The 25,138-nt window shown below is 51.1% G+C and overlaps 1 protein-coding gene across 1 annotated transcript; it reads left to right on the plus strand.

Annotated features, from left to right (window-relative positions):
- The first annotated feature begins 469 nt into the window (after positions 1–469).
- On the plus strand, positions 470–13,498 carry LEMD2 (LEM domain nuclear envelope protein 2). Its single transcript, XM_027816551.2, has 9 exons — positions 470–2,068; positions 3,394–3,434; positions 4,142–4,217; positions 5,490–5,566; positions 6,217–6,296; positions 8,658–8,803; positions 9,844–9,945; positions 10,037–10,139; positions 11,315–13,498. Exons 1-9 carry the CDS (start codon positions 529–531, stop codon positions 11,463–11,465), a joined length of 2,316 nt encoding a protein of 771 aa, XP_027672352.2. The 5' UTR covers positions 470–528; the 3' UTR covers positions 11,466–13,498.
- The last annotated feature ends 11,640 nt before the right edge of the window (positions 13,499–25,138 follow it).

Consider the following 25,138-nt stretch of genomic DNA (forward strand, 5'->3'; position numbering starts at 1 on the left):
GGGGTGGGAAAGACACTTCTTTCTCCTCATAAATGTCCCTAAAGGTGTCAGCACATCGGTGTAGCTTGGTTAGGGTGAGGCGAGAGGTGCTCAACCCTCCTGCTTGCTCCTGAATGGGGTCCCACAGAGCGATGGGGCAGTGACACTGGCTGGCCCCAGATGCTGCGGGTGCTTTTGCCCTTCGCTTTCTCCATTTCTCTCCCTTTCCTCTCTCCTGAGATGAGCAACAGCTCTCGCCCGACACCATTGCCCCTCTGCGAGGGCCGCGGACCTCCCCAACATGGCGGAAGCAGCCAGCCTGCCTTCACAAGATGGCGGGAACGGGGTCCGGGAAGCCGCGCTTTACCCTCGACCTTCTCAATATGGCGCTTACTCCTCGCCTCCCGTATCAACATGGCGCCTTAGCGCCGCGTTTGCCCTTCCCAAGATGGCGGCCCGCGCCCGTGCGGCGGGCCCCTCCCAAGATGGCGGCCGCGCTTCCCTACTCGCGGAGCGCTTCCGGCGGGGCCTGGTGTCAGCGCCGCGGCCATGGCGGAGCTGACAGACGCGGAGCTCCGGAAGGAGCTGATCGCGCTCGGTTACCGGCCGGGGCCCATCACCGCCACCACCCGCAAGGTCTACATTAAGAAGCTGGGCTGCCTGCGAGCCGAGGTGGCGGCGGCCAAGCGCAGGGGCCGCGGCGCGCCGCCCAGCCCGGCCCGCACCCCCGCCAGGCCGCAACAGGCCTCGCCTTCGCGGCAGCGCGCCGGCTTCGACCTCAGCGCCGTCGGGGCCGCCCGCGACAGTGAGGAGGAGGATGAGGAGGAGGATGAGGAGGAGGATGAGGAGGAAGAGGAAGGAGGGGGACAACAGCCCGCGTCCCGCTGGGGGACGTCTGGGGAGGGTGGCGGGCTGGCCTGGGGGGACTCCCGCGGGTCCCCCCCGGGCCGCGGCGGAGGCCTGGGCACCAGCGCTGAGGGAGGCCTGTCCCGGGACAGCTTTGGGGGGCTCAGCACCTCAGCGCAGTGGGGGACGTCTGTGGAGAGAGGTGGAGGGGCCGGGCTGGGGGCGTCCCTGGATGGGCATGGGGGGCTGAGCACCCCTTCGCAGTGGGGCGCATCTGCAGGGCGCAGCAGGGGGCTCAGCGCTGGGTTGGGGGTGTCCCCAGATGGGTTCGGGGGGCTGAGCTCCACGTCCCAGTGGAACACGTTTAGCGAGAGGAGCTCAGAGCTCAGCGCTGGGCTGGAGCCATCCCGGGATGGGTTTCGGGGCGCAGGCTCCTCGTTGCAGTGGGACATGTCAGCAGAGAGAAGTGGGGGGCTGGGCACTGGGTTGAGGCCATCCCTGGACAGGTTTCGGGGGTCGAGCACCACATCCCAGTGGAGCCCGTCCGCAGAGAGAAGTGGGGGGTTTGGCGTCAGGGCTGCGTCGGGGACATCCCTGGATGGGGTCGGGGGGCTGAGCTCCGCGTCCTCCTGGGGTACCTCCGCAGGCAGGAGTGCGGGGCTTGGCCCCAAACCCCTTCCCAGCGATGAGAGCGGGCCTCTGAAATCCAGGAGCTACTGGGGCACGTCGGGAGGAGGAACTGGGGGGCAGAGCTCCCGAGCCCAGTGGGAGACAGCAGGGGAGAGGAAGGGGCTCCCCTCTAACAGCTTGTGGCGGCGGGAAAGCGAGGTGACACCCAGCACCCACTGGGGCGCCTCGGGGGGACATGGGGGCTTGAGTCACCACTTTGGGAGAGGGAAAGAGGATTTGGCTTCCAGTGCTCGGAAGGAGGCGGACAGGGAGCTGAACCCCAGCGGGTGGGGGGGGGGCCTGATCCGGCGGTTCCCGTGGAGGGCTGCAGGCGATGCGGGGCTGACCTCGGGGAGCTGGTGGGACAGGTCGGGAGCAGGACAGGGAGTGACCTCCCGCCCTCGCTTGTTGCGGTCGACCCCCAAGCAGCAGACGGAGGGAAAGGCCAAAGGCCTCGAGTACTACCTCTCCCAGTTCCTTTGCCTCGCCAGCTTTGTGCTGCTCATGATTTTCCTGGGCATCCTCATGGTGAAGATGATGGGGTCAGGCTGGCTTGACAAGAGAGAGGAGAACTGTACGTGTACTGATTTCGTCCTGCTTTTAAGCTTTATTCTTTACCTTTCTTTTCCTCTTTGCCTTTATTACTGCCATCGCATTTATCATCCTCATTGCCATAACGTCTCCGTTTCTGGCCCCATTTCCATCTCCCCTTGCCCATGGGAAACCTTGTTAGTCATGGAAAGTTAAGCCAAGTGTGTGCTTTTTTTTCAACTGAGTTTGGCCTTCGGTTCTTCAAAATCATGGGTTTTATGGAGAGTGACATTCCTGCTAGGCCAAGGATGTATTTTATGATTGTCCATTGTGTAACATAACATCTGTGTAATTGCCGGTTGCGTGTTTTTACTGTTAGCCCCGGCACAGCACAGCCCTCCGTGGCCTTTATCCTGGCCACGTGCGAAGTGCGGCGGTTGAATTGGTACTTCAAGCGTGGCAGAGCTTTGATGAGAAATAAAAAGGGGCTTCCCCATCAGCTGGTTTTCAAAGCAGAGTTCCCCAGCTAGAACAGGTGGAAATATTGTCATCTCATGGCTTTGAACTGAAAGAAGAGGAGGTTTGGGATGTGGTTGGGAAGGTGAAAAGTCCTTAAACTCGGCACACGGTGCCCGTAGGTGTCTGTGTGCTGTGCATGGGCTGGGGAAGCTGTTTCCTCCTTTCTCAAAGTCGGGATAAAACTGTCCAATGTCACTGAATTTCTGATGCACCCTTTACAACTTTGTTAGACATTTTTGAAACCCGTGGCATTTTGAAGCAAGAAATCTTGCAGCACAACTGCAAATTCTTTGAATTCTCGGGGAGTTAAGATCGCTGGAAAGTACTGCATGGTGGACCGGTGGCCGGTGTGGATCCAATTGTCGGGGCGGGAGGGAGCTGTTAACCAGAGGCCATCATCTGCAGAGCTAACAGCTCCAAATAAAATAAATCCTCTGCTTTTGCCTTGAGGAGGCTTGATTTAAATCCCTGTTACCGCCATGATATTTCAGGTGACCGTGGCGTGCAGCAAGTGGCATTGCTAGATTGTAAAAGATCAGTGTGAAGCAGGGGATAGTTAAAGAGCGTGAAACATCTACTTAAACAGGAGCTGTTAAAACGTTCAGTTTTTACTTTCCAGCTGAACAGAATTCAGCACTTGTGCCCATTTTATTTGTTTTGCTTTCAGTGCTGCCTACCAAAGCAGTGCTTTGAATGCGTTATTTGCATAGCAAGGTACCACGTAGAATGAGATTAGGAATAGCAGAATCAGCCTTTAAAGCAGAGCCTTCTTTTAAAAAGCTAATTACTTTCTTGATCAAAGCTCTTGTTTTGCAGCCGGCTAACTCACCCTCCCCTTCTCTCTCATAGTTAATCTCTTGCCTGTGGATTGTGACAAAAGAACGGATGATGTAAGCATATATTTATTTATCTTCAAGTATTGTGGATGGGGGATTCTCTCAGAAGAGTAATTATTCTAGGTAACTTCCAACAATATCAGTATCACTGTAAAATAATTAGTTCTATCGTCTTACAGAAAAAATGTGGCTTGATGAGTTGGAATTAATGAGCCAGATTAAATTAGGACTGTATACGAGACTCCAAAAGATAAAAATTTAAATTCCCAATTATGTGAATCAGTTTCTTTAATAGTTGTAACAGAAGTGATATTGGTTTGCAATAAAGCTGTGTTCGGCTTTAACAATACAAGATTTAATCCACCTAATTCCCTGAACTCCATGATAAAACGTCTGTACAGCCCGGTTTCTTTTATCATCCTGTAGTATTAGGAGAGAGACAATTTCGTTTTGGATTAGAGTTACGGTTAAGTCTCCTGTGATGTTCTGGAGGCAAAGAATCCCATCCGTGGTCAGTCAGAGGGGTTGTCTGGAGGTGCAGTCTGGGCTGTGGGCATCAGTGGCGCTTTTGGAGGGTGCCCTAGCTTGTTTTTGACTCAGAAACTGTAGCTGTTTGCGGTGGGTAAGTTTAATTTGAACTAGTGGTGCGTGACTGAGCCAAACCCCACTGCTGGCATTTGGGTTTGGTATTTTTAACTAGTCTGACTGCTGTCCTGTTGCTGCTGGTCTATTCATGTGTGTTACCTGTTTCTGACTTTCAGTTCTGTCAAGCTAAACAGAAGGACATAATAATGAATGTGCTGCACGAGCTGTATAACTACTTGTCCATACAAGCGGGTAAGTTCCAATTGTTGTTACAAAAAACTTACTGGCGTTCAGCAAACTGCCTCTCCCAGCTGTCTGGATGTTTTTAACCTCAGTTGGAAGAGAGTAGTTTATGGAACAGTCAGTTCCACTTGAAGAGCTCAGAGAAAGTCAGGTAATAGAAAAATAGAAAAAGATGTGTTTATTTTTATTCTGAATAGTGCTTAGCTAATGCACTCGTATCACTGTGCTCTTGCGGAGTGGTCCTTATTTACACTTGATATATTGGGAGTTTGAGGTAGAAAAATTCAGTTTTATGGTTCTTTTCTACCAGCATCTTGAGATTGTCTTCAAGACACTCAGAGCCAGTAAGTGTAAGCTGATGTGTTCTTACAAATAAAGTCAAAGTGACTTAAGAAATTGCCAGCTCTCTGCTGAAATGGGGCGGCTGATTATGTAGTGCTCTCAGTTTTTTCTCAGTACAGAGTAAGCCAAGCTGTCTTAGCTGAGGAGCTAGCAGAGCGCATTAGTTCAGCCAGGCTCTATTATGTATGAGAAATCTGGTCCGTAACTAGTATTTTGTGGTGGAGGAGGCAGCTAGAAATTTCAGTGTATGAGCAGAAACTTGCTCAGCAAGATGTATAGCAGTGTTAATCAGTAAAAGTGCTTAAGTTCTGTTTTCTAGATTTCAGACCTCAACAAGACTGAAGCCTTTAGATACTTAAGCTTCACAGAATGTCTAAATCTTTTCAGATCAGGCTTTGGCAGCTGCAGAATTTCCACCAGGTTTCCACAGTCTCTCAGCACATTTGTTTAGTCAACTTTGTGAAGCAAGATTTAGAAGATTTAGTTCCTCGCCAGCATTTCTCTGCCTGGGTAAAGAGTAGAGCTGCGATTTAGGCTCCCTAGAAGCATTTTGAATGCTGATCATTAACTCCAAAACCACAGTCTTTGATACCTGATGGAAGGAGCCCCTCTGCAGGGTGTTAGGCCGGAAAGGTGGTTATGTACTCTGCCAGGGGGAGAAACAGTGTTTCTCGCCCCACCCCACCCCCGTTCTGTGTTGAGTAGCTCACACACTGAAGCATGAGGTTTGATTGCCCTTACCCAACCTATATGCAGTGGCTGAGCATTTTATTAATAGTCATAATCTTATCTGCCTACGGTATAAATCTTACCTTGTAATCATTTTGCCCAGAGCTACAGGCGATTTTAAAGGATAGCATTTCCAGACAGTTCAGTGTATTTCTGAACTGATCAAGGGCTTTTTTTCAAAACATTATTTCTTCCTGACTTTTTTACCAGGTAATTTTGAATGCGGAAACCCTGAGAATCTAAAAAGCAAATGCGTTTGGGTTAGTGAAGCGAGGGATCACGTGGTGGTGAGTAGGCTGTGAACAGCTATTGTTATAACATAGTGCTTAGTCTCTTATAAGGCAATAAATAATAGATACTAAGGCAATTCACCATCTGTTTTACTTCCCCATCCTGTTTTGATTCGTTCCCATATCTCTGGCTTCCCCTTTGGCCAGTCCTGTTCTCAGCAGTTCTTTTGAAAATAATCTTCTCCTACATCTCTGATTCAGCCCCTGTAAATCTAACTTAATGGTTTGTTGTTTCACCGTAGTCATCAGTCTTCTGAAACCAGAAATTTCCCTGGATTGAGGGCTGGGCAGAAGAAGGATTTTTCTATATCCCAAAGTGTCAGAAGACAGACTGCTTTGATCTAGCATTCCATTTCTTTCATGGTAAACTGTCAGTAAGATTATGTTGTATTTAGTGGTTAGTCTTAACAGTCTGGGATAGTGTTATTTCACCAAGTGCTTCATGCATCATCTACTGTAGTCAGAAGACTTTAGTCCAGACAGACCTTCAGATTTAGTTCTCCTTCCTCCATTTTGCAGAATTATGATAAGAATTAACCTAGGGACAGACCATACGGAATGAATTCTCTCACTCCTGTTACAAAAAAATGTTATTTGGTATTTTAAATGAATGGAGAACTAATCTTCTTATGGATTCTTCTGAACAGAATGTAACTAGTAGCTCCCCACAGAAGTTTGACGCTGCCCTGCACTGGATACTAAACAGTAACAAGGATTTAGGAATATGGTAAGTGGAAGCCCGCTGTGTCAAAGATACGTTTCTTGGTGTTGGCCGATAGGTAATTTGACATCCTCTGTGGTGTGCCCTAAAAGCTCCCGTACGCTGGTAGATTTCAGAAGATAATCTGGGATTGGCTTTGTCAGTGCTTGCTGGGCAAGCTTCCAAACGAAAAGTACAGCTCTGCAGCAAAAACTGGCAACTGAGCTCATTCCTTGGGAGTCTCTTTCCCAGCCTTTGCGCTGGGGGACATCGCGTTCATGAACGTGCTGTCTTGCTGATGAGGTGTAAATCTGAGGTCAGGGCTACTTACAGCTATCAACAGTCGTGTTGTTCCTCCTGCGAGGTTTAGAAGTGGTGGTCAGTGTCCTGCCCCCAGTCCTGCAACTACAGCACGCGTATTAAACTTGCCCATGTAGTCACTTTTCCCAAGATAACTTTTCTTCAGTACCATTAGAGTGTCAGTATCGTGTCAAACTGCCTCCTTTGACCGAAGGATTTATTGGACAGCAAAGCACTGCCTTCAATAGGTAACACCACCCATGCTTTGGGATCCTTTGCGGCAAGTCCTGGTGAGGAGGAGAGGAAAAGGGATTGTTGAGTGTTATCTTTTCTTTAGTGTCATTGTCTTTCTGGCAGAACACACAGTACATGGTGAAATGAATGGCTTGACTGACTATGCAGGGTGTTGATCGGTCATCCGTGGTGCTTTTTTCTCTTGGGTTTCTTGGCTAGTGGTCTCTTCAGTATGTGAGAAATGGCAAAAAGAGTAGTTTTTTCAGGTAAAAAATACAACATTCAAGCCATAACCTAATGAAAGACTGTTATCCAGAGTCCGCAGACATCATTATCTTCCTCCAGGAAGCATAGGCTGCCTCTAGTCTGTGTTAACTCGTCTGCATTTTTTGTTTGCGTTTTAACATTGCTAAATGTATCTCTGATTAAATGAATTGTAACAGTAGTAACGTTGGAGTTGGTGGGCATAGCTTGTATGAATTCCCACTGCTCGATTTTTCTCTAAAAAAAAATAATAAATAATTCTGCTGCTGCTGCTGTGATCTAAGGATGAGACAACGTCTACTGCTTTGATTATTGGTGTGTGGCAAATTCCCAGGACAGGACATAGTTTCCTTAGTGGCAGGTTTGGATTTGTAGGTGGGCTGCAATCCAGAGTTTTCAAGTTCATGTTTTTATACGGGAGCACTGCTCGTGTCAGGAGCTGTATGATACAATATACTCCCATTTTTTTATTTTCATAATTAGCAACTCTGCCGGCTGTTCACCGAATGGATCCGCTTTCACCAAGTCCGCCTAGCGTGCAGAATGAGAGTTCTGCATTCTTAAAAACCTGCGGGTGGCATTTTTAGGAAACACTACATGAGATTATTTTTCTAGGTGCTAGTCTGAGAGGCAGAACTGAAAATGAGCTCTGCACCGGGCAATTCTGCTGCATGTTTTAAGTATTTTCATGGAATTTGGGTTGTAAATAAGACAAGGGGGTGGGAAACAACTGCGTGTCTCCAGCTTCAATTAGAATCCAGTAACCCAACCCAAGCTGTCAGCAGCTTGTGAGCTGTGCCCTAGTGTATTGAGAAAATGTCTTTGTCTAATAGGTTATTCATTGTAAACATAGAATTAGATAGTAGCTGAAAAAAAAAAAATAAAATCCCCTGTAGTCCAATTCCTCTGAGTCTGATGGCTCTCACTGAATTACTTGATGCCTGTTGGCTGAGAGTATCTAATAAGGAGACCACATCAGTGTACATCTGTGTATAAAGAAGTGAGTTAAAAGCATGTCGGATAGCACAGCAGGTGTGTAGAAGTGATTTTGCAGGAGGCTGTGTTATCGATTTTGCCGTGGATGCTTTCCGAGGGCGTGTCTGTTCTCACTGCAGATACAGTTGATGCCTTGTCACTTTTCTAGCTAAACTGATATCCTCATCCGTACGGAGGAAAACAGCGCAACCTCCACGGACATTCGCAGTCTCCCTCAACTGCTCTCTCTGCAATTGCTGATGAGTGACTCAGTAAACATTTCCATTTCTCTGTGCTGGGAGGTGGGAATCCAATTTAAAGTTTAATCTTCTGCACGCTGAGAGGTGCTGTCAGAGAGGCTGCAGAGGGAGACTTTGGTTTACCAGTGGGAGTTCCAGCCCTGCTGCCTTTTCTAAAGCCATATCCATTCCTCGCTAAGCAGCCAGTCCCGAAATGTTCTGGAAAGAGGAGCTGCAAGGACGTTGGTGTATTTTCGATGTGGTGCACAGAACGAGTTACTGCATCTGCAGTCTGTTTGTTCTCTCTGTCTTGATTAAAGACTGCAGTTGGAGTGTCTGCTCTCTTCAGTGAAGATTTTCTGCCTCTTCCCATCAGGTTAAAAGGCAGAGACCTTTCGGAACCAGTTACCAAAGTGGAGGAAGTGTTCTGTCTCGAGTCGGCCCATCCTCAGATGGGGCTTGGCTGCCGTTTCCGTCGGGCAATGGTCACTGCCATCACGAACCTTTTCCTGTTTTTCTGGAGTAAGTCACTGATACTAATGATCAGCTTCTCCCCTTGCTAGCCAGAGATGATCTCGTGCGTGCGCACAGATTCTCCCAGCCATATGAAATTACTAGCAGTGGTGAGATAAATCTGCTGATGAGTTAATTTCTAATTAACCTTTGTTCTGGCAGCAGAGGGAGACCTGTAGACCTGCTCTTGTGCTGAGAGTGCTTAACACTTTATATCAGCAAGCTGATTAGCTCTCTGGGTATTCCTCAAGTACCCATTACTATGGTCTGCAAAGTAAGTATGTTAACCTACCTAAAAGATTTGGGTTTTCCTTCTTTTCTTGCACGAAGCTGCAGAGTCTTGTAGCCTCTTTAATAATGACTTGTAGCATTCCAGTGTTAGAGGCTTTATTGGAATAGTCTGTCATGCCCTAGCTGAGGCAGAGGTCTTACTGAGTGAGGTGATAACGGGAGATGAGTGTTGACTAGGAGAGTTTATAATCTAGCCAGACAAGGTGGGGGTGAAAGGGGATAGTTATGTTTATTGTAGAGACTGAGATAGTAGAGTTAGCTTATGTCGTAAGGGGGGGCATTTGTCAATGCTAAACCTTCAATATAGATCTCCTGAATTTTTGTCTGGTGCTGGAGCCCCAGGCTTTATTTCCTTATCAAGCAGCTATCTTCGGAGCAGTGAAGCTTGACAGTCTTCCTAAGTGATTATTGTGGGGGAGGCCTCTAGCAAAGAGATAGCTCTGGGACTTAGAGAATTGAAGCCCTGTGGTTGCGCTGAGGTTTCTGGTTGGGGTGGGGGGCGGAACTCTGTGATGAGGCCTTCCAACCCCCATTCCCCACGTGCACATGTGCTTTTCTGCTGCAGGTGTTGTCAGCACCGAGGCTTTTGCAGAGCACAGTTGCACTGGTGAACAAAATGAATTGGTTGGATTCAGTTCCAAACGGGCCTGGGAGAGAAAGCTGCCTCTGGGGAGAGGCAGTGTTGGAAATAAAACTGCTAGCATCCAGCAAGTACATGTCTGTCAGTTATTGGATTCCATTTGTTTTTGTTCCTCTAGGTCTGGTAACTCTTTGGGCGATCCTGATCTTCCTTAGGTATCGCTGGCGGAAGATGGAGGAAGAGGAACAAGCTATGTATGAAATGGTGAAGAAGATCATAGGTAAAATCCAACAGCTCTGTAAATGCAAGTAGCCCTGTTCTCCCCTCTGCGATGCTGAGGTCTCACACTGTTTTGTCCTCCTGCTCTCCAGCTGTTGTTCAGGATCACTATAAGGAATGGGAACGGAATTTGGAGCGTTACCCCTATGTCGGCATTTTCCACGTTCGGGACAGCCTCATCCCTCCTCAGAGCAGGTGAGCTGAATGTTATTCATTAAGGAGGGCTGTCCGCGTGATGTTATTCAGCTCAGCTAAAAAAATGCAGTATACAGGGCAGCGGACCACGAGCAGACAATTGATGGGAAGCTGGACTGCAAGGAGAGTCTGTCTGGCCTTTCAGTTTATAAAGGATTTTGACATAACTCAGGCTGTGTCTTAACCTGCTGCAGATTAATGTGACAGTCCTCGGGCTGATATTTTGTGCAGTCACACAGGTGTATTGTCATTGTTCTATCAAACAGTAATTGGATTTTGCTTTGCTTGGGCATGGAGCATCTCATTTTCTCACCACCTTCTAACGTGTGTAGGATGCTATCCTCTTTCTCAGTCGTCATACCTTATTCTCCTGACAGGTCCCGTGTTCCCGTGAGCTAACCAGGGTACTGGGAGGCTCTTCTGAAGTGGTTGTGTATGTTGCTGCCTGGACAGTTACCAGTTTGAGTTGGGCAGCTTGGAAAGGAGATGTAAGCTGGCTGGATTTGGCGCTTTTTCAGAAAGAAATGGTGGTCGAGATCGTTGCTCCATGGTGATGGGGCCAGAGAGCTGCAGCCTGGTGCTCTGTGGTTTGTGTGCTGCTTGCTCGCCTCTGCAGGAATGTTTCTTGTGTTTTGGTTAAATGGAGCTACTTTGTTCTCCTGATGGCACAGAACGCTACCTGTGCTGCAGTCTCTTCAGCATCCTCACCCTTTATCAGTCACAAAATTCCTTTTCCTACTAGTGGTAGTTTCAGCTGTTGTGAACCAATCTCTGTGTGTGTGGTGCCCACAAATACTAGATGCTGATTCAAAACTGGAGTGAACTTCAGTTTGTCCTCCCTCATCTGAGATCTCTCTGCATGCAGGAAGGGTGAGGGCAACTGGCTGATCGAGTCCCTTTGCGATACAAATTGAGCTTGAAATTCCAGGGTAGTCATCAGTTACTGGTACTGACAGTGGGTCTCATCCGCTCCCCCAGGTGGGACCTGTGTTTTCATGTCCTGGCCTGAAATCGCCTCTAAACCAGAATTCTGGCTTAATCTCCTTTACTGTCTGCGCAGGGAACAGGAGGCAGCTGGCGGCAGCTTGATCAGCAGCCACAATTGCTCTGAGCAGGAAAGCACAATGAAGATATGATTCTAATTTATTTTCTTTTTCTTGCTGTTTCTCTTGCAGAAAAAAAATGAAACGGGTCTGGGAGAGAGCTGTGGACTTCCTGGCTTCAAATGAGTCACGGATTCAGACAGAATCGCACAGAGTAGCAGGAGAAGATATGCTTGTGTGGAGATGGACTCAGCCTTCTTACCTCTCTGATTCAGAGCACTGAAGAGGAGCAGAAGTTGAGCAACTGTCGCTGTGGACCTCTGCAAGGGGACAGCCCCTTCTCTGGTGGTGGGAAAGAGCAGGTCATGGTCCTAATCTCCTGGGGTTGGGGATTGCACGTATCTGTTTGCTCTTCTTTCTGAAAATCTTCACACACAGAAATTCAGGGCAATAACATTGGCTTGGAAGGAAAATGGACTTGAGCTGGTGGGAAGCCAGAATGGCACCAAAGTTAGCCTTACAGTAGATATCTGGCTTCCATAGGCAAGGAAACCTAGAACAACTCTTTTAAAAAAGAAAAAATAAACGCATACTTAATATTGAGGGGCTTAAGATCTCTGTAAAGTTTAGGTGTTCAAAATTTGACCTCAGTTCTGCAAAGGCTGACTGGTGGCAACATCCATCAGGGAATGTGTTTAAAGATTAACATTTCCCATGGAAACATTAGGGTGGCAGTTAAGATGCATTTTATTAGAATTTGTTTTTATCATACAAAGAAAGCACTTGCTTCTTCCTGGCGAGGAAATGTTTGTGTTGGCTTCACCCTTTAAAAATGGGGGAGAGGGGGGGAAAAGTGGGGTGAAGGTTGTCCTAGAGGGAGGGCAGTCTGATGTGCCTTGGCAGGATGGAAGAGTGGTTGTGACGCTGTTACGCGCTTTTTTTTTGCCTTTTTTTTTTTTTTTTTACTTCTTTCTTTTTTTTTTTTTAAGTCTGTGTGCTTTATGATTTCTGGGGGGTGGGGGGGGTGGGGAAATAAAGGATGTAGGAAGCTTCCAAAAGCGCTTTCTTGTGGCTCTAGCCAAAGGGACTGCTTTCTATTAAAGAGCAGCTTTGGAAAGGCTGTTTAGGGCTGAATGTATGTGTTTATCCTGGGCAGCTGCAATGTGTGTGCCGTGTGTCAGAGCAGAGATGTACCATGTGTGGAGTGTCGATACAGGGATTGCCAAGTCAATGTTCCTGCAGCCTCACAATAGGCGCGAGGAGCAGCGATCAAATCCTCTGTTTGTGCTGCAAGCATCATATTTCGTATCTATAACTGTTTGGTTACTTAAGTTTCTTTTTATGTCCAGCAAACCAGTGTTTGTTTCAAAGAAAATGGCATCAGTGTGTGGCAGTTTAGGCTAGGCAGAGATACTGCTAATCTGCTCTTCCTGATGTTGTTAAACAACTGTCCAGCTCACCGCTAAGGCAGCAGGGACCAAATTAATTTCTGGCATAAGCTCGTAAAACCTGCAGAGAGAAGCCAGCGGTGATTTGAACCCATGCAACGAGTGGATGTTGTTCTCCTTAGCATCACAGGTACAGCGTGAATGCTTGCATTCATCTGACGCTGGATGCACGGAAAGCTTCCTCTCGAGGCTCTGGGTTGGCTTAGGACGGCTGCCGGAGCCCTGCTCCCCGCTCGGCAGGCTGGCCATGTACAAGGTGGGTTCCCTGGGCCGGTCCCTGCTCACCTCCCGGTGTGAAGTCTGCACTTCTCTGCCCCGCTGCTGGCTCTGGGGGGGGGTTCCACCCGTGTGCCCCGCAGGCTGCTGCGGAAGGGCCGCCAGACTCCTTCCGTACCTCCTGCTGGGGGTCTTCAACCAGAACGAGCGGAGAGCGCAGATTTCTCCAGGAACAAAACACGGGGAGGGCAGTTGACTCTTACCCCATGTTTTCTTTTCGGTTGCAGAGGTAGGGTGTTTGAACACAAGAGGACACTCAACAGCTGTCTTCAAGACCAGCTTTTTCCACTGTTAATAAAATAGGGAATAAAGTGAAGGCAGCCTTGATTCTTCTGAAATTTTGTAACAAGGTCATCACTGCTGCCGTAGCAATTTTTGCAAACACCGGTGCCTACACTCTTAAGCCTTTCTAAAATATTTGTGGGGTTTGGGTTAGCTTTTTTTACCCGTCCAAATCCAGAAGTGAAGAGTCAGGCATTGCAGTCATCTTTTTGTATTAAACTCGTTTTTGTAGAACAATTTTCACTGGCTTGGTGCTGTTTATATGTTCGGCTCTGTAAATCACTATATCAAATAAATTTATTACAAATGATTTGTTACCTTTATTTTTATTGAGGAGTCACAAATTGTTCCAAGTGCTTTCGCTCAGGGAGATCAAATAGATCCTTCCCACGGGAGCTCGCAGTTTCTAAGAATAAGATTGAAGATGGCACGGGGATTGCATGACAGCCTAATGAGACGACGTGGATCCTTGTGATGCTCAGTGATCTCAGCGCAATAGCCAGCGGTCTCGAGTGTTTGCTTGCAACTTGAATCTGTCTTTTGGGAATAGCTGGCGCCCAGCAGAGGTACGTACGAAAAGCAGTTAGCTTGTTTAGCTGCGTTTTTGTCGAGATTGACAGCTTGGAGGGTTGTGAAACTAAATATTAGTTCAGCGGGTTGATCGGTATTTCTGTGGCCCGTACTAAAGGAGTTATTTAAAGCAGGGAATGGGATGGTGCAATAAGGCTGTGGTAACGGAGCCGGAGTGCCTCAAGCCTCGTGTTGTTGCGCTTGTTCTCTGGAAGGCAGTTCTGCACACGTCGGGTGTCTGAAGTCAACAGCTGCTGCAGAGAATCTCGACGCTGGGCCACGCCGCTGATCCTGCGTGCCATGGCATCCTGGGGCCGCGGTTAGCTCACCTGGTTTTTGGGACATGATGCGAAGTGCCAGGTGATGGTACAGGTTGACTGAGAAGCAATGAGGGAAGTGCTGGATACGATGCTGGAGCGGGATGGATGTCCCTTGCTCCCAGGCTGCTGTCACTGGACACATCGCTCCCCTCCTTGTGTCCCAAGGCTTCAAGCCACGTTATTGTAAAGCACGGTGAAAGGGTGGGTATTTATGTCAAGGAGAAGGGCAGAAAGTCAAGACTTGGACTAAAATTTTACCAGGTCCTCAAGGTTTCCAAGGTGGCCTGGAGAGTAGAAGACACGTAAGCACATCTTGATGACAAGTCTGAGTTGTCCTCAGGGTCCAACTCCTTGAGTGTTTTCAGTTCCTCTCACCTGAGTGTCAGTGACTCACAACATGCGCTACCACGAGTTTCAACTCCTCAAAGTCTACTCGTGAAATGGCGTGGAGTAGTCCATGAATCATCGTTGTGTAACTTCTGTGGACACGGTTGACTCACTCGTGTTCAGTCTTTTCATTAAAATCTCGTAACGTAGGTCTGGATGACAAAGGGGGAGATTTCCACCGGCGCGGAAGGAGGTCGGCTCCGTGGCTGCTGTGGCTCCGGTGGGAGCTGGCCCCCTCCCTGGCGCGGAGCTGTTGCTGAGGTATGGGAACAAAAGGGAATGCGAGGCTAAATCTCTCCTCTCAACCTGCATTCCTGTTCAGAAGCTTTCACCCGGCTTGGGTTGCTAAGTTACAGCTGAAATATATTCAAGGTTAGGAAATAGTCTTCGGTTTGGTGTAATTACATGTGCCAGAGGATGTTTGCTTTCAACCAAGCTGCCATGATGTTTTCTGTGATAAGTCTTCTCACCGCGTCCCTTCTTTCATTTGCTATCTTGACAGCAGCCGGGCCACGCGTGCTGCTGAGCTCCTGCTTGCTCTGTACGCGCTGTATTGATAATTTCTGTGGTTCCAGCAGTTTTCCCAGAACCCCGGGTCTATTCAGAGAAGAGGGAATAGCTGGGTTCTTCATCCCCCTGCCCTGCTCTCCTTACAACTTGCATTTGCTCAACCAGAGTCGCTAACACCCCCCTCCCACTTTCTTGCAAAGTATTAAGTTTCTATAAATAAATTCTCCAACGGTGAGCTGATAAAGCCATCGCATCCCCTTACTGTCAGAAATGAAAATATGTACCAACAAGGAATCTAAAATAAAATTTGCCCTTTATCTTTTCATTTCCTGCTTCCATTTAAAGCTTTTCACATTAAATGTTTTGTCTCCTGCTGACATGACAGCTGATGCTGTGCCTTATTTATGGGGCGCGGAGTCAGGGCGCTGTGCCAGTTCTCCTGGAAAGATCAACGGGAACCGGAGAAGCAAAAGCATGGCCAGTGAGTCCTGCCCGCAGGCGCTTCCCTGCGGCATGGCCCCTGTCCGAAGCAATCACTCCCTAACGCCTGCCCCAGAATTTCCACCGTGACTTCATTCAACCTTTAAAGAACGGTCTCCAGGTAGGCGTTGCAAAATATTTTTGTGCATATTAACGAACGGACCTGGTGCACGGGGCTGTTCCTCCCCAGGTGCAGGACCCTACACTTGACTTTGTTGGCTTGCGTTGGGTTCCTCTCCGCCAGCTCTCCAGCCTGTCCAGGTCTCTGGGGTATCAGCCGCTCCTCCCAGTTCTGTATCATCGGCAAATGCGCTCAGGGTACGCTCTGTCCCTTCCTCCAGGTCACTGGACCCAGCTCTGACCCTGGGGAGCTCCGCGAGCCACAGCCTCCAGCCAGACCCTGTACTGCCCACCCCCACCGCAGCCCTCGGAGCGTTCCCGTCGTGCGAGCTGTCCCATCGCGTCTCTGTAACTGCAACGAGATCACGGCCCTGTGACCACACACAGATCTCTGATTCCTCCCGGTCGCTCCCGGCGCCGCGTGTGTTGGCGTACAGGTGTTGCGGAGGGGCGGGCGAGCAGGCAGGTTCCCCAGGAGGGGTGCGAGAGGACCCTCCGTAGCCACGCACACCCTTGTGGTGGCTGGTCTTCTGCTTCTCGTCATGGGATGCAGCTGAGGAACACGTATTGCTGCTCTGCTTGGCTTGGCTTGTTCCCCAGGTGGATGCGATGGTGTGAGCATCGCTGCTTTGGGCCCCTCCCCGTGGGTGCTTCTGTTTAAAGCCCACCTCGCCGAGCTGGCCAGCCGGCTGCCAAAGATCCCCTTGCCTCTTCTAGGGAGATGGATCCCATCCCTCCCTAACAGGCTATAGTCAAAGAATGTCCCGTTGTCACAGGAGCCAAACCCCTCACAACGGCACCAGCCGCGAAGCCAGAAGTTGATGTGCTTTATACATCTATTTTTGGCTGCGCCCTTTCCTTTTACTGGTAAGATGGAAGAAAAAAATAACTTGGGCACTGACATTTTTTGCTTGTACCTCCAGGGCTTTATAGTTTTCCTTGATTCTGCCCAGGTCCTGGCTTGGGGTGCCATTTGTACCCATGTGAAAGAGTAGCAGAGGGTAGCGGTCCGTGCTGGGCACCAGGGAGGCAGCAGCCCCCTCGCCTGGCTCCCTTCAGGCCATCAGGTGGGTCCTCAATGCCCCCTTAAGAGTCACCCACTACAAGCCCCCCCGGCTTTTCTTTTTGCAGTATCCGTGGTGCGCTGCTGGCACAGTTTCTCCCTGCAGACCTTACTCGTGGGTGCCCACAGCTGCTTCGGATCTGTTCCTGGTTGTGATGCAGGAGAGCGAAGCCCAGTCCTGCCTTTGTGGGTCACTCGGGTCCAAGGTGCCCCGTTCTCTGTGGCGTTCTGAAATACGGTTTTCCCGTCTCAGAAGCATGGTTCTGAAACCACCTTCCCATGGCAGAGCAGCAGCTTGCTGGGGATGTGCTCCCGGGTGGCAGGAGGACACTGGAGCCTCTGCTGATCTCCCCTCTGATGGAGGAGACCGCCTGGCCTGTGTCACTTCACGGTGACCTGGTGTAGGACCAGACTCCGTGTTTACATCCCGGCTCCAAAACAGGTCTCAGGATCCAAACAGCAACAGCAGAGCACCCTAGGGTGGGGAGGAGCTGCTGGCCAGGGGCTGCGCTTGCAGCTGAGCCACTTCCATGGAAAACAGCTCAGAAACGGGTCTGGAGGGGGGGTCCCCATGCTCCCTGAGGGAGACCAGCTCCTGCCTTGCTCCCAGCTGGGGTCCCAAAGGTGCCACCAGCAGCAAGGACAGCTCAACAAGGGGTTATGTGTGTTTGCCAGCCGGCAGATGAGGCTCCAGCACCCAGCACGAAGGGGCTGGCGCGTGGCGAGGGACCCAGCCTGGCTGTATGGCTGAGGGGGGGCGGGGGGGGGGCTGTCCTGGTGTCACCGTGCCATGGCTGCAGGTCCTGGCACCGCTGCCTGTCTGAGGAGAAAGAAAATAAAACAGCAGCAAAGACTTTAGGATGGTGCAAAGACTTTAGGATGGTGCAAAGCCTTCGGAGGTGGAAAGGGGAAAACCCTGCACAGCCGGCGCCTGGGCAGGGGGGGGAAGGGTGGGCACCGCACAGCGGGGTCGGCGCTGGCTCCCTGCGTGTGTCCTCGGCAGGTTTTGTTGTTTTTCCTTAACGCCCAAGGCTGCCCTCCGTCGCGCCGTTGCATTCCGGCACTCCTGCAGATATAAATTTAGTCCTTTAATATGAGAAGGGCCCTGCACAGGTCGTGTCAGGATGAGGCTTGGTGGTGCTGAGATCGCGCAGGCGCTGGGGACCAGGCGGCCCTGGCTCACCCGAGGCTTTGCCCTCCGCTTTTATTAATGACGGCGTGCCCACCCTGCCCGGGTCCGTGCCGGGCTGGGAAAGGTTTGGAGTCAGGACTGAGGCTGCAGCCTGAGGCTAGCCGAGGGTAATAATATCTTTCTGCTCGTAATTAGTTCCTAATTAGCATAGTTTTAATATGAGACAGGGTTGCTCTCCCCTTAGAGTGCTCTGCTTTCTACAAGAGGCTGAGTAATTGCCTCTGCGGCTCTGCGGCCGCAATCAGCCCGGCTGCCTGCGTGGGGACCCCGCAGCCGCTGGCGGCCTCAGCTCCGGCATCCTCCGTGCGCTTGTTTTAATGGAGCGGTAACTGCAAAGGACATGTCTCCCGGCCCGGCAATACGCCCGCCATCAAAATGAGATTGCTTCAATTAACACGTGCATTAAAAATCCATACGAGAGCCAGCGGGATGGGTTTCTGCAAAGGAGAAAGGTGTGCGCTGGTGATGCGCTGCAGCAGCCGGACACCCGTGCTGGGGACACGGGGCAAATCTGGGTGCTCGGTCCTGCCTCGCTGAGCCCAAGGGACCCCCCCATCACGGGCCCGGCCCCCTCCCACCAGCCCAGTAATGATTAGATATAAAGCCTGATGTGTTTGGGGATTGCATACTGGCTTGGCTTCTCTTTTCAGGGGCTTTTGGAGTGATGTGCTATAGCACGTGAAGGACAGAATAAGGGATGTCGGGATGCGCTGCTTGCCCGTGCCACCCTCGTGGTGGGCATGGCGAGGGGGAGCTGGCGTGGAGACCTGCTCTGCCCCATCGGTCCTGGAAAAGGAGGAGGAAACACCAAGACCAGCCTGACTTGGGGGACAGGAGAAGGTAGAAGCAGCTGCTGGGAACCAGCATGTTCCTGCTGCTAGGATGGTCCGTGATGCTGAGCCGTGCCTTATATGTTTTACTCCCAGCCTGCCCTCTCCCCTGGCCTCTAGCTGCTCCAGGGCCATCACGGCGCAGGTGATGCAGAGCTGAGTCGTGGCCGGGAGACGTTCCACCCTGTTGCTGGAAGGTGGCAAGGTACCTCTGGGGAATTTACACCCTGAATTTTTGATGCCTCTGTTGCATTTTGCAAAGACTGGCTGATGGGTTCAGAAGTTGTTGGCGGGGGATGTGCGGCGGCTGGCCCGGCAGAGTGCCTGTGTCAGCTTTTTTTTCCTTCAGAAACCTAGCTTATTTAAAAAAAACCAAAAAAAAACCAAAAAAAAAACCAACAGAAAGGCACTTTCCTGAGCTAAAATACCAGCATAAAGCAGAGTGAAGTCAGAGCTCAGGAATCAGGGTCTTTGTTTGATTCTTGCCTTTAATCTCAGCCTCTGCCCCCAACCATCAGTTCGATCCCTCTGGTCTTCGCGAGCCTGCTTTCTCCTCTCCAGTTAGCCAGAATTACTACATCCATCAATCGTTATCTCCACAGTGAGATTTTCTTCCCAACCTCCCGCTGGTTTGCTGCAGAGCCCTCCCAGCACCTTCCCCACGGCAGCCTGCGGGGCCCCAGCCGCGGAAACTGCTTTGGTAACGTCCCCAAGTTACTGCTGGGGACTGGCCCGGGTGCCCCAGGACGGGGGGCTGAGGGTGGGCACCCTCCTTGTCCTGGGGCATGCCAGGGCCGTGTGGCCTCCTAAATAACCCACGGGTCCTGTATTCCTGGGATGCACGGGGCTGGCACGGCATGTCCAGAGGATGCCTGCCCTCGGCAGGACGCCGGTGTTTGGAAGGGGGTCCGGAGGGGGTCGGGGGGGACATGTGCTGTCCTTGACTCACTGGAGGAGACAATCTGGCCCTGGCAGGAAGCTCCCCGGGACTTTTCCATTCCCCCCACTGCTTCCAAGTGCCGAGGTGTCGTTTTTCCCTGCACGAGGCTGTTGGCAGGGTCAGGGCTGGATGGCTGCGGGCTCCGCTCCCTGATCCGCTCACCGGCTGCCCAGCGGGGGGGCAAACCCCAGCCTTGCCCCCCTTGCCGTAAACAGCTTTTCTTTGCCAAAAAGGCTGGGGATCCAGTCTGTCCCACAGCATCCCAGCCCCTCTCCCCACCTCTCTCCAGCGATCCCAGCCCCTTCGCCTGTCCCCTGCGTCGCCCTGGCGTGTTTTCCCCACACAGGGAGCAAACGGCCAGTAGGTTTGTTTGCTGGGAGCTCTGGGAAACTGGTGTCCATCCCGCTCCCACCGCCCTTTCCCTGCCAGCTCCCAGCCTGTTCCCGCAGGGAGGGGATAAACACCAGGGGGGTCCAGCCTGGGGAGGGGGCTTTTGCAAGTGGAAAACAGACCGGAAAAAAGCAACGGTTGTTTTCCTGGAGAGGAGGTTGCCCAAGCGAGCCGGCGTGTGGCCACGTGTTCTGGGAAGCCTCGTACGTGGCTGGCCCCTTCTCCCCCCATCCTTAACCCTCTCGCACAGGCGGCTTTGTTTGCCTTTAACACCCAGGGGTGTTTTTCCCCTCTGGAGAGCTCAGCAGTCAGCTGGACATACCAAGCGCTTGCCAGCGCTGGCAGCAGTCAGGTGATGGCCCAAATGTCCACGGGCTCCCCCCGCTCCCTCATTTCTCACCCTTGAGCCGCAGAGAAGCGCAGCCCAGGCAGCACCCCGAGCCCCCGCGGAGAACCCACCGGCCGCACGCACCCAGCAGGTGAGTCCAGGGTGGCTTCTGCATCGGCACCGGCCACCCTCCAGGGCAGGGTGGATACGGGCAGGATGAACGAGCACGGCACAGCTCGGAGCACAGCGTGGCTTGTGGGGAGGGATGGGAGCGAGGGGGACAGCCAGCACCCAGGGTGGGGGCTGGTGTGAACCTCTGGAGCAACCTGGGGTCCGCAAAAAATGAGCCTGGTGGGTTTTTGGTTCTTCATCGTGCTTGTGGCATCTCCAGAAAGCGCAGGGCAGCTCAGCAGAGGGGCAGATGGTGTCTGGTGGAGTGAAAGGCAGAAATCGGGCAGAGAGGTGACAGGATCAGGCCCTTTCCCATGGGATGTGGTGTCCCCCTGTCCCACGGCACTACTGGCAGCCCCAAGCTCGCTACCATGGTCCATAGGCACGTTCCTGAGTCCCACCAGGAAGCCCAGCCCTCGCCAGCCCCGCACCATCTCCCGATGGCCATGCCAGCCCTGAGGGTGGGCAGGGGGCTGTCAGCACCCCGCCAGCCCAGGAAAACACAACTCCCACCCCTCCCCATCGATCCCGCTGCTTCCCATAAACCAGCCAAATAAATCCTTCAGTGCAGCAAACTGAATCTTTGCATCTTCTTCATGAGGGACGTGGGGACCAGTCATCAACTTTACGAACGTCATTTTATTTCAGGAAAGGAAACGAAAGATAAAAGAGCTGAGGGTTTCTGCACGTAAGGATTTATGGCAGGATGGTTAGAGCTGGGTTTCTTGCTGAGAGCTGAGCTTCACGCTCCCGGCATGGTGCTGCCCTGCAACTGTTTTTCTGACTTTGGCTGTGGTCATGGGAAGAGCAGAAAAGGCAGATTTGAAGGTACACTGGGGGTTGCAGCAGCTTGCCTGCCTGTGCAAACAGCCCCAGTCTCCTTCGAGCCCCGCCAGGATGGGCACGGGGCTGGAACCAGTAGGATTTTCCTTACGGCCAAGGTGTTGCAGAGGCCAAAGACTGAAGGGAAATGGGGCAACTGGGCTTTGTGAAGTGCACCCGCGCCTTGCTGTGGGGCTGGGCTGGTGCTCGCTGCAGGAGCTGGCTTTTATTCCAGGTCAGCTCCAGTACCAAGAGCTACAGACGTACAGATGTCTTCAAATTAACACCTGTGGTTTTTTCTTGCTTTTTAATTAAGAAAAAAAACAAAAAACAAACAAAGCCCCCCAGCTCCCTGCAATGCTTGAAACCCAGCTTTGCCTCAGGGTGCTTTGGGATGCTCTGGAGACCCAGGACCCCCAGAGGGGAAGGTGCTGACCATGATATGTAAAGCTAAGAACATGGTCGCACGCTGACAGGGCACCTGGTTTTAAAGTGATTTTGCTTTTTAATATTCCAAAGTATTTCTGCCAAGAGGACCCCACCTATCTCCAAGGGATGGGCGTTCTCTGAGGGGCCGGGCTGCCTGCGGGTTGTTCCCCAGTGTGTCAGACTCAGAGCCACAACGGTTCTGCTTGGGATGAGGTGGAGTAAGCACTAATTAGAGATCAGAGAATTTAATCTGCTTGATTTGTTTCGGTGATGTTTAGAGTTAGGAATAGACAACTTGCTTTGACTCTTTCGACATTTGGCCCTAGATGAGAGCAGGGCAAAGGATAACGGTACCCGGCCATCAGAGAAATAATAGAATGCTTTAAATAATAGAATGATAGAACGGTTGGGGTTGGAAGGGATTTACAGACCATCTAATTCCCAATCCCTGCCACGGGCAGGGACACTTGCCACCAGCCCAGGTGGCTCCAAGCCCCGTCCAACCTGGTCTTGAACCCTTCCGGGGATAGGGCATCCACAGCTGCTCTGGGCACCCTGTGCCTCGCCGCACTCACAGTAGATTTCTTCCTGATATCACATCTAAATCTCCTCTCTTTCAGTATCTTGTTTTTTTTCTTTTTTTTTTTCTTTTTTTTTTTTTTTTTTCTGGAGAGGGGAGTTCTCTATACAGAGAAGTATTCTCCTTCCCCAATATTTTCTGACTCATCTTCTGCAGTGCCTGGTTGCTTTTTTTATTATTTTTTTTAAGCTAGGAGAAAAATATACACGGTTCTTGGTTTTGTTTTTGACAACACAGATTTATCTGTAATTTCATGTATTTTTAGTGATGTAAATATCTTTTGGCATTCATGATAACCTGAGCCGATAGAAGTGATTTATTTCAGGAGAGTCTTGTTTCAGAGGAGCTCAGAGCAGCTCAATAAGTGTTTGCGGCAACATTTATCTGCTCCAAATAGACAAGCTGCTTCAGAACAAAAAACTAAATGAAAAGAACCCCTTTCTCTCACCGCAAATCTTGCTCTGAGTTTTGCTTAAGAGAAAACAATAAGAGCCTTATCAAATTGTGGGTTTTCTTCCCCCCAACTCTCTTTGCAATGCCAAGGTTGCCAGAATTGTAAAAGTGTGTTATGTCAGCCAAGTTTCAGCCTTGGACTGTCTCTGAAGCAATAAATACTGGATTGAAGTTGTGTTGTGCTCTCTGCTCCAAAGAGGTGTTATGACAAATTCCCTTGCTTTTTGCTTTTCCTCCTTTTTTTCTATTTTTTTTTTTAAGGAAGGCAGGAGGGAAAAAGAAACAATCCACAGCAAACCTGTAGCTTTCAAGGGAGAAATCCTCTTTAAAAAGTTGTCGCAACTTAACAAAATGCTAAATGCTTTTATTAACTTCTAGAAAGGCTCTGAAGAGCTGCTTTCTTCCCCGACTGAAAAGCACTCATGAAAGTGGCCTGGCTTTGTTCCCTGTGCTGGTACAGGCTGGTAATTGCAGAGTAGAAATTCCTCTCCAGCTGTGGTTTGATGATGAAAAAATAGAAAAAGGGGGGGTGGGGGGGATGGGAAATAAACCCACCTTGGGGGAAGGTAAAGGAGCTGCTGCTCCGTGTGTTTTGAGGGCAGGTGGGTTTCTTCTCCCCCTTCTCCGCCTTCAACCCACTTCATCCCACTCCTCCAGGCAAAAAAACAAAACGGGCACCTGCGCCGAGCGCTTGTGTGCTCGGTGGTTTAATTGCAGCAGGAGGAGCACGAAGGGGAAATTTCCGCAGCAGAGCTTTGACTCTTTGTTGCTGGATGAGGAACAGGCTGCGTTTCAGCGGTGAGAGCTCCCAGGATGGGCTGGAAGCGCTGGTTCGGGGTGGGGGGGCTGAGCCTGCCCTTCTCCAGAGACAACCACGATGGGCACCTGGGGGTTTATCGCTGGCGTGAGCAGGGAGGTACCACCGTCCCCTCGGCGGGGTCTCCTGGTGGAGGAGAGGGTGCTGGTGCTGCCCTGGTCCCAGTAAAGCTTGGTGGGGGTGGAGGTGGTGCCGCTCACCCAGCAGCACGTCCTCAAGGCTCTGCTGGAGAGAGATGGATCTGTCAAAGGTGGCGTTACCTGCTGCGCTGGGGTTTTGCTGGCAAAAATAGGATGCGAAGCTCCTGATGCTATGCTGAAGCTGGGGGAACAAGGAGAAAGTCGGCTGTGCTAACAGGGGCAGGCAAACCCAGGCTCAGCACACCCCCTTCCGAGGGCTGCAGGAACATGGACCCCTCCTCAAAAGGATGATTTCCCCCCCACACACACATCCCATCCCTTTTAGTTTGGGGTCTGGAGTGTCCTCCTCTGGTTTTACTGCCTCGATGGTATGAAGCCAGGCTGCTTCTCCGGTGTAAATATTAGCTCAGCCGCCTTTCTGTCTTCCCCAGTGGCTGTGGGATTCCTCTGCCTGGTGCCCACCAGAGCAAGAGGTACCCAGGGGCTTCTTGCAAAGAGCAAAGTGGGCGTTGGTGGGTGCTTGCAAGAGAAAGCAGGGTGCTGCTGCCAGGGCAGTATGGCACAGGTGTGGTCCACGTCCGTGCTTTTCCCACTCGACTGCTTTAGAGCCAGGACTTGACAAAATCAAGGAGGAATTTCTCTTGGGGGCTACAACCAGGAAGGGATCTGGTGCTGGATTCTCCTTGGGGCTGCGGCAGAGGGCAGGGCTGGGGAGCGGGGGGGAGTCGGGGGGTGCCAACCGTCTGGGTGCTGGTTTGACGCATCCTCACGCCACGTGTCAGCGCGGTGGAGGAAACGCTCCTGCTGATGCCCCGGTGTTAAATGGCTGGGAATGTCCCAAATCCAGGTTCCTTTAGAAGGTGCAGAAAACATTGCTAACCCCATCAGCAGTGTTAAGAGGCAAGGGACGGCGCAGGGATGGGAAATTGCAGAGGCTTTATTAATAAAGCTTCTTTGCAAGGAACATCTTAGCTTGGGAAAGACTAAGACCATCATTAACACCGCTTCGTAAGGCAAACTGGGGCTGGTCCACAGCAAGGGGTGTCGTTAATACAGTGTATTAATAATCTGGCACTACCAGCCCCAGGAATGCCCTGATCCAGCTGCTTTAACGAGGCCACCGCATTAACTTGATAGCTCTTCTCGGTCACTGCCTTCTGCTTCTTTTGCCACCAACAGGTCTAAATTGGGTCTTTTCTGGACTCTGCATTTCAGATGGCGGGTCCCTGCCAGTCCCGGGGAAGCTGAAGATCTCATCCCAGCCAGCTGTGCCCTGGATGCCCGGCCCCGGCTGTGGCACGGGCTGCCACCAGGCAGACCCCAGGGTGCCGGCGCAGATGGTGGCTTTGCGGTGGCTTGTCCCCCCTTCTCACGCCCCCCAATACTCTGTTTTTCAGACAGCGCCGGT

Source organism: Falco cherrug, chromosome 16 (assembly GCF_023634085.1).
Source record: "Falco cherrug isolate bFalChe1 chromosome 16, bFalChe1.pri, whole genome shotgun sequence".
In the NCBI taxonomy this organism is placed as follows: Eukaryota; Metazoa; Chordata; class Aves; order Falconiformes; family Falconidae; genus Falco; species Falco cherrug.